The sequence below is a fragment of the Ornithorhynchus anatinus genome, chromosome 12 (assembly GCF_004115215.2).
Source record: "Ornithorhynchus anatinus isolate Pmale09 chromosome 12, mOrnAna1.pri.v4, whole genome shotgun sequence".
NCBI classification, from domain to species: Eukaryota; Metazoa; Chordata; class Mammalia; order Monotremata; family Ornithorhynchidae; genus Ornithorhynchus; species Ornithorhynchus anatinus.
The window spans coordinates 59170173-59178334 of NC_041739.1; the positions used below are offsets into that span (position 1 = coordinate 59170173).

The 8162-nt window shown below is 66.4% G+C and overlaps 2 protein-coding genes across 2 annotated transcripts in view; one reads left to right on the forward strand and one right to left on the reverse strand.

Annotated features, from left to right (window-relative positions):
* SCFD2 (sec1 family domain containing 2) overlaps window positions 1-557 on the forward strand; it is a 139121-nt gene extending 138564 nt beyond the window's left edge. The window contains exon 9 of the mRNA XM_029076554.1: window positions 10-557. Within this exon, the coding sequence (XP_028932387.1) occupies window positions 10-102 (93 nt within the window). The 3' untranslated portion in view covers window positions 103-557. The remainder of the gene's footprint in view (window positions 1-9) is intronic.
* Window positions 558-3831: 3274 nt separating this feature from the next.
* RASL11B (RAS like family 11 member B) lies at window positions 3832-7880 on the reverse strand. Its single transcript, XM_029076397.2, has 4 exons — window positions 7768-7880; window positions 7492-7548; window positions 5960-6036; window positions 3832-5082 (listed from the first exon to the last, which is right to left on the reverse strand). The coding sequence occupies exons 1-4, from the start codon at window positions 7871-7873 to the stop codon at window positions 4600-4602; spliced, it is 723 nt and encodes a 240-aa protein (XP_028932230.1). The 5' UTR covers window positions 7874-7880; the 3' UTR covers window positions 3832-4599.
* Between the last annotated feature and the right edge of the window lie 282 nt (window positions 7881-8162).

The window sequence follows — 8162 nt, forward strand, 5'->3', positions numbered from 1 at the left end:
CCGTGGCAGGTCCTCGTGCTGTCCACGCGCCTCCTGGACCCCCGGTCCGTTCCCGAGCTGCTGTTCGCCACAGACCCTCTGCCGCCCGACCTCGAATTCTGAGCCACCGCCGACCTCCTCCTCACCCCCTCCCGTCCCCGTGCCCCTCCCGAGCGGTTCGGCCGGCCCGGGTGGGCACCGGGCCATTTGACTCATCGGAGGGTCCGGCCCAGAGAAGGACTCCGGGGCGGCGGGTCAGCTGGGCCCCCCGTTTTCGGACAGAGCCGCGCGGATGGAGCGGGTGGGTGGAGTGGGCCTCCCTCCGTCTGCGTGGAGGTCTTGATGGGGGGGTCTCCCCTCCCTACCCCCCGGTGAGTGGATCTAGCCCCGCTCACGCCTGGGCCCCTCGTTCCGGGCTGAGCCGCCCCCAGCCTGGAGGGGGTGTTCGGGGAGGGGCAGAAGAGCTGGGGGCAGGAAGGCAGGATCGGTCTGGGGGAGAAGGATGGAGCTGAGGTGTTTCCCTGTGGGTTGGGTGAGTTCTGGAAATAAACCCCTTCCCCCTCACCAACCTTCCCAGAGCCCGTGGCGCCCTTTCTCACCGACCGAGGGGGCGTGGGGGAACAGATCCGGGGGGGGGGGGCCGTCCGGGAGCCGTGTGCGAGCCGAGCTGGGGCGCCGTCCGTCAGGCAGAATGCAGGCAGGGCACAAGCCGGTCACCTACGGGGAGCGGGCGAGGTGCAGGCAGGTCGCGGGGGCGGCGCCGGGCCAGACCCCAGACCCCACGGATCCGGGGAGTCATAATAATAATGGTAATAATAATGTTGGTATTTGTTAAGCACTTACTACGTGCCGAGCACCGTTCTGAGCGCTGGGGTAGATACGGGGTCATCAGGTCGTCCCACGTGAGGCTCACGGTTAATCCCCGTTTTACAGACGAGGTAACTGAGGCACAGAGAAGTGAAGTGACTTGCTCACGGTCGCACAGCTGACAAGTGGGATTCGAACTCACGACCTCTGACTCCCAAGCCCACGCTCTTTCCACTGAGCCACGCCACTTCCCTGCCTCCCTTGGGGAACCGGCCATCCAGACCGGAAGCGGGACAGAGGCCGCGGTCCCCGTCGGGGTCCCGCTTCCGTTGAGCTCCAGCATCACGGGCGCGTGCGTACACACATACGCGTACACGTACACAGCCACTCACAGACAACGCAGTCATGCTAATAATAGTAATTGATGATTTGGGGACCCGTTAAGCGCTCCCTGTGTGCCAAGCACTGTTCTGAGCGCTGGGGTAGTCGGGTTGGACACGGTCCCTGTCCCACCTAGGGCTCACAGTCTTAATCCCCATTTTCCAAAGGAGGGAACTGAGCAGTGAAGTGACTTGCCCAGGGTCACATAGCAGGGATGTGGCGGACCGGAATTGGAACCCAGGCCCGGGCTCTATCCGCTAAGCCATGGAGCAGGCAGGCAGAGCCGTGGAGTTTTTTTGTTTGGTTCTTCTGAAATGGTACTTGTTAAACTCTTACCACGGTGCCAGGCACTGAAGTCGGCCCTGGGGTAGATACAGGCCAACGAGGATGGACCCAGTCCACGTCCCACAGAGGGCTCTCAGTCTCGATCCCCATTTTACGGATGAGATAACCGAGGCGCCGAGAGGTTAAGTGACTTGCCCGAGGTCACGCTGCGGATGAGTGGCCGAGCGGGGATTAGAACCCAGGTCCTTCTGAGTCCCGGGCTCTAGCCGCTAGGCCGCGGGGCTCAAGGGAGACAGATGGCAGCGAGCCTGGGGCAGAGCCCGAGCCCTCGGCAGGAAGGAGAGCACGGAGGCCCGACGGAGAGGGACAGATGGAGGTGGCGAGAGCCGACGCCCGGGCCCGGGAACGAGAGGTGAGGGGGACAAGAGGCGGGATGGACCCTGAATGTTTCATGGCTTTCGGCTAGTCATTCATTAACGGGGGACCCCCGCCCCCCGACCCCGCGTCCGTCCCCGCCGGAGGCTCCGTGAGGCGGCCGCGGGACGGGAGACGAGGGACGGAACGAAAGGGGCGGTCGATGCGTCCCGCCGGCTCCTCCCCTCCCCTGCCTCCCTCTACCCATTCAGCCTGCCGGCCCCCGTGACCCCCGCGACCCCCTCCTCCCCACAGCAGCGCCAACTGGGAGGGGGCGGGATGGAGGGGGTGGAGATGGCAGGAGGCGGGGAACCGGGCACAGGAGCCGAGTCAGGATCGGATCCGGGGGAGTCCCACCAAGTCGCCGGTACCGGACATCCCAGCCCGGCGGCCTGCTGAACCCGGGCCCCGGCGGGGGAGTCGGCCGTCCCGCCGGGCGGATGGCGGGACGGACGCCCGGGTCCTCTCGGGGCCCGGCGGAGCAGCAGCGTGGCTCAGTGGAAAGAGCCCGGGCTTGGGAGTCAGGGGTCACGGGTTCGAATTCCAGCTCGGCCGCTTGTCAGCTGGGTGACTCTGGGCCTCAGTGACCTCATCTGTAAAATGGGGATTAACTGTGAGCCTCAGGTGGACAACCCGATGACCCTGTGTCTACCCCGGCGCTTAGAATAGCGCTCTGCCCATAGTAAGCGCTTAAATACCAACATTCTTATCCCCTGCGAGCATCCCAGTGCAGGAAGGGAGGGCGCGGCGGCGGGCGGGAAGGAGAGACAACTCTCCTCCGGTCTGGGAAACGCTACGTACGAGAACAGGCATCTGGCCTCCACGTCCGCCTCCGCTCCCTCTTTATTGGGGCTCACGAAACGGGGGCCGCCGCGTCCGATGGAAACGGCAGCTGCAGCCGCGGCCCCCACTCAGGGCTCACGACGGGCTCCGGCCGAGTCTGCGGTTCGGTCTGGGGAGGGCCGGGCCCCCGGCCGGACTCGGGCCCGGCCCGAGGGGCCGAGGACCGCGGCCCGGCCGATCGAAGGGGTGGGGACGGAGAGGGAGGGCGACGGGGACGGAGCGGAGGCTGGCTCCAAGGGAGGGCGGCCGCGCCCCTCTGGAGGAGGATTTAGGCGGGGGGCCGGGGGGCCCCGACAGACGGGCGTCGCGTGCCGGGGCCGGCTGACCGCGGGCCGCCGCGTCCTCACGTTCCGTGCCGGCGGGAGCCCCGGGGCCAGACCCGGCTGGGCCCAGAGAGGCAGAGCGGGCGGCGGGAGCGGCGGCTCGGCGGGCCGCGGGGCCCCCGGCCAACTGAAGCCTGCCCCTCTGTGAGGGGGGACTCCCCCGACCCTCAACTACGACACTCGCCCGGAGGGAGGGCAGCCAGGGGGCCACTGCTGAGGAGGCGTGGGGGGGGTGGGGCACGTGTTTGTGTGTGCGCGCGCAGGCCAGGAGCCGGCCCTACCCTCGGAGGCCGCCCTAGAGAAGGAGCGCGGCTTAGCGGGTAGAGCCTGGACCACGGAGGCAGAAGGAGCCGGGTTCCGACCCCAGCTCCGCCCCACGGCCGCAGCGTGACCGCGGGCGGGTCACTTGGCTTCTCTGGGCCTCGGTTCCTCATTATGGTGAGCCCCATGTGGGGAAGGTTAATCCAACCTGATTAAGTGGTATGTACCCCAGCACTTACTCCGGGCCAAGCCCTTTCCTAAGTGCTTATCATGGACCGTTATTATTATTATTAAAAGGACAGAAATATCACCGGAGGCCCGGGGGACCCCGCTCCACTGTGCCAGCCCCCTGGGCTGGTGTTGGCCTCTGCCCGGCCGCGAGGAGCCGTGGAAGGGGCAGAGCTGAGAGAGAAGGGCACAGAGGCCTTTCCCGCACTGGGGAGCGAAGGGCATAGGGCGGGCTGGATCGCGTTCTTGCTCGCCGGCCCCGGGGCCACCCCCCCAGGACCTGGGCAAGTCAGAAGAAAAGGGGCTCCAGCCATGCTGCCAGACCACATTTATTGAACAGAAAATAAATAAGCAACAGTTTGAGCAAAAGCGGCTCCTTAAGGTGCACCCGGGGAAAGGGGCGGGGGCTCGGGACCGCTTCCGCGCTCCGGAGCCGCTCCGCCGGCCCTGGCTCTGCCGAGCGCCCCGCCACCCCGTCGCGCTCACCGCCGACACCGTCACGCCCAAAACGCGCTCACGCCCACCCCGGCTTCTCCGCGGCCGCCGAAACGGAAAGAGGTTCCTCGTGCGGCCGCGGCCCGACCCCCGTGAGCCCCGGGCGGCGGCCTCCGTGCTGCCTCCTGTGCCCACGCGGTGCAGCGGGGACCCAGACCCGGGGGTGACCCCACCTCATGCCCAAGGAAGGCACCCGGGGGGCTCCCCCACCCGTCTCAAACGTTGCCCCCGCGAGGGCGGAGCCCTCCACGCTCGTGTCCGCGGACGGGGCTTCTAACGCGGGGGGAGGCACAGACGCCTCCCCCTTGCTGCCGGCCTCGTCTCCTCCAAAGGGCGGGCCAGCCCGGCCCCTCCGCTCCGACCGGGGCTCGGGCGGCCACCCCGGAGGAGACCCCCACCCTCGCGCTTGGTCCCGCGCTCCGGACCGGCTCTCGTCCGGCCGGAGGCGCTTCCTTCTGCCGCCGAGCGAGCCGCCCCGCCTGCGGGAGTCCCACGGAGGGCCCCGGCCCCGTTCTCCGACCCCCGCCGCCGCGGGCGGGGCGTGCCCGGCTCCGATGGCGCACGGCCTCCTCGAGTTCCGTTTTCAGACGGCCGGACCCGTTCTCACTTTGGCGGACAGGGCTCGCTTCAGCCTCCGCTTCAGGTCCCGCATGTTGGGAGACTTGGGCCTGGGCAGGAGGGAGGACCGGCGCTTTTCAGGAGCCCCGCCCGCCCGCTGTTGCTGCTGCTGGCGGCTCACTTCTCCGCACAGGGCGTGGAAGGCGTCGTACACGTCGTGGTAGTTCTCGCTGACCGACACCTCGCGGAAGGGGCAGCCCAGCACGGCGGCCAGCTGCAGGCCGCGCTGCGGCTCCACCTGCCTGGCGTGCAGCAGGTCGGCCTTGTTGGCCACCACCACCACGGGCAGCCGGCCCCCCGGCCGCAGCTGGCGGACGCGCTGGTGGAGCTGGCCGATCAGCTCGTAGCTCTGGTGGTCCGTGATGGAGAAGACGATCACGACGGCGTCGGCCCAGCGGATGCACCGGTTCAGCTGCTCGTTCCGGCCCGGGCCCTGCCCGTCGTGAAGCTGAAAAGGCGGGAGGGTGGAGGGGGGTCACCACCCGGTCAGCGCCCGGACCCCCAGGCCCGTTTCGCTCGGGGCGGCGGCGGGCTCGAGGAGGCCGTGCGCGCGGGCGTCTGTTGACCCAGCTGCGGAGCCGGACCGGACGCGGCTCGCCACACTCGAGGGGAAAGCCGACCCGTGTCGGCCAACTCGCGGAGCGACTTTGTAGTTTCACAAAATGGGAAATTAACTGGCTAGACAGGGAGTCTGGGGAAGCGGAGATAGGAGCTGGAAGCATTTAGAGCTGGAGGGCTGCCCAGTCCGAGGAGCGCACACGCACACTCCCAGCCCGGTTCCCCGGTCCAGCTTTCCAGAATAAAAAATGGCCTCCCGACCGTAGGTGACGGCACCCGGGGGCCGGGGAGTTTTCCCCTCGTCCGGTACGTGGCCGGGGCCGGGGGGGGGGGGTCTTCAGCTCTGATAAAACCTCGTCTGGGTTCGTCAGCCGCTCCCCTCCCCGAAGCGGCCCTCTTCACGGGAGAGGGGATTTCCCCGCTGCCGTCGTCAGCTCCCCTCGAGGAACACCACCGGTCACGGCCGGTACCAGCCGAGCGGCTCTCGAGGCCGGGGGTCGGGATCCCAGCCGCCCGGGTACGGGCGGCACCCGACCCCTCCGCAACGGCCTCCTTCCCTCCCTCTGAACCCGGGCCCCGTCGGCACGCACGGAGCCAGGGCGATCGGCGAGGGGTGAGGCGATCGTGTTTACTGAGCGCTTACTGCGGGCCGGGTACCGTACTGAGCGCACGGGAGAATACAACAGGACACGGTCTGTAGACATTCTCTGCCCACACCGACTGACGTCCAAGAGGGGGAGGCAGAACTGGATGTCCCGTCATCTCACCTGGACTCCTGGGGTGTCCTGCACTTGAATAGCCAGCGTCTCTCCCTCTATTTGAACCTGCCTGCTGTACAGATTACCTGCCAAGACAAAAAAAAAAACAACAAAACCACAAACCCTATGAGATTTTTTTTCATCCAGTCCGGCCTTTTGAAAGAACCCAGCGTTTTCAATGGGAGGAGCAGACTCAGACAAAACACATCCTGGCCCCTCTCGGGCCAGGAAGTTAAGCGGAGCGCCTGGAGATGTATTTAACAGGCTCAATCAAGGTGGTTGGGTGGTTTGTTTTTTTTTTGAAAAAAAGCAAAAAACCCCAACTACGGTTACACCATCGAAAGCCGAGCCAGCCTGCGGAACCCGGCCAGAGCTGTAGGGCGAGCGTCGCCCGGGGCGTCCGACCCCGGGGCCTGGCTAGAAGCGAGGGCTCGAGCTGATCCTCGGAAGGCAGAGTCCGGCCCACCTGGATGAACGTCGGGAAAAGACGACGGCGAAGCCCCCGGCAGCGACAGGATCGCCAGGGCTCATTTACTGCCCGGCTGTTGATCGAAAGATCGGTTTTACGGAGACATTTTGGGGGCGTTCTAGTGACTCAGACGGAGACGGTTCTGAGTGGCTCTAGTGCCCTGTCACCCCATCAAGCAGCATTTACTGAGCGCTTAATCTGGGCAGACCATTTTACTACGGAGAAGCAGCGTGGCTCAGTGGAAAGAGCCCGGGCTCGGGAGTTCGGAGGTAATGAGTTCGAATCCCAGCTCTGCCGCTTGTCAGCTGTGTGACTGTGGGCAAGTCGCTTCACTGGGCCTCAGTGACCTCATCTGTAAAACGAGGATGAAGACCGTGAGCCTCACGTGGGACAACCTGACGACCCTGTCTCTACCCCAGCGCTTAGAACGGTGCTCTGCACATAGTAAGCGCTTAACAAACACCGACATTTTTTACAGCGCTTGGGGGAATGCGATAGAGTACATGGACACCATTCCTACTCTCAAAGAGCTTACAGTCCATGAATGTACCTTCTTTGGCAGCAGAGTCTAAGGGTGCCCCTCTATTTACGGGTCCCGGGGCGGACTGCCGTCCGCCTCCGCCTTGTGCTTCGGGATCCTGACCCCGATGCCCCCTTTCAGGGTCGGGGGGCACACGCTGGAAAGCCAGCCCTGGGAGCGGGGGAAGCGGTCACCTGCTTTATTAGCACCAGGGCACCGGAAAGGGAGAGTTCCCGGGCATCGAACGGTCCGACCCCCTTGGTAAAGGGATGAGTGACCCGAGGCAAAACGAAGCCCCTTGCCCCCGCCCCCCAAGGAGGCTCGCAGGTTGGGGACCATCGATGATTGCATCTGGTGGAGGACGGCCAGCCCGCTCGGCAGCATTCGTTCGTATTTATTGAGCGCTTCCTCTGCGCACAGCACTGTACTAAGCGCTGGGAATGGACAGGTCTGCCACAGAGAGAACCATCCCTGCCCAATGAGGGGCCGGCACTCCCGGGGGAGGGCAGTTCTGCCCAGGAAGGGGTGGGGGCGGGGGGACCTGGCGCTCACCTGCGTTTCTCTCGTAGTCGCCGATGAACCGCTTGGTGAGAAACCTTACCACCAACGCTGCAAGCCAGAGAAGGGAAAGAAAGAGCCGGTCAGTCGTAGCCCCCGATCCCCCCATTTCAGGGGGATGGAGGGCAAAACGTCCAGGGCCCGGGCTGGGGCTTGGGGCCCCTCCGGGGTCACCCGGGGCGCCGACCCGCGGCTGGGGGAAGGGGGCTGCTGTTTCAGGGGAAGGGCAGGGGTCGGGGGGTCCCTCCGGGGGGGGGGGTCGGGGCTCACCGGTCTTGCCGACCCCGCTGGCTCCCACCACGGCGATCTTGACGAGGCGGCGGGCGGGGGTCCCGGGGGACTCGGCGATGGTGCCCATGCTGGGGAGCAGGCGCATCTCTGCGGCTTTGGGGGGGGGGGCGGGGGGTCTCTGCAGGTCAGGACGGAATCTCTACAGGTCGGGGGGGGGGGGTCCCTGCGGGTCAGGAGGGGGGTGTCTGCAGGTCGGGGGGGTGTCTGTGTGGGTGGGGAGGGGTCTCTGCAGGTCAGGAGGGGGGTGTCTGCAGGTCGGGGAGGTCTCTGCAGGTGGGGAGGGGGTCTCTGCAGGTGGGGAGAGGTCCGTGCGGGTGGAGATTGGGGGGGGGGCCGCCTCCGATCTCGAGGTGTGAGCAGGCCCGAGGTCCGCA

Bases quoted from the DNA above. Each gene is read 5' to 3' on its own strand.
- RASL11B (XM_029076397.2), bottom strand. From the start codon at position 7,873: ATGCGCCTGCTCCCCAGCATGGGCACCATCGCCGAGTCCCCCGGGACC. The intron at 7,549-7,767 runs GTGAGCCCCGAC...TCTGGCTTGCAG, and splicing joins CAGCGGGGTCGGCAAGACCG to CGTTGGTGGTAAGGTTTCTC. The intron at 6,037-7,491 runs GTGAGCGCCAGG...TTGTCTTGGCAG, and splicing joins CGACTACGAGAGAAACGCAG to GTAATCTGTACAGCAGGCAG.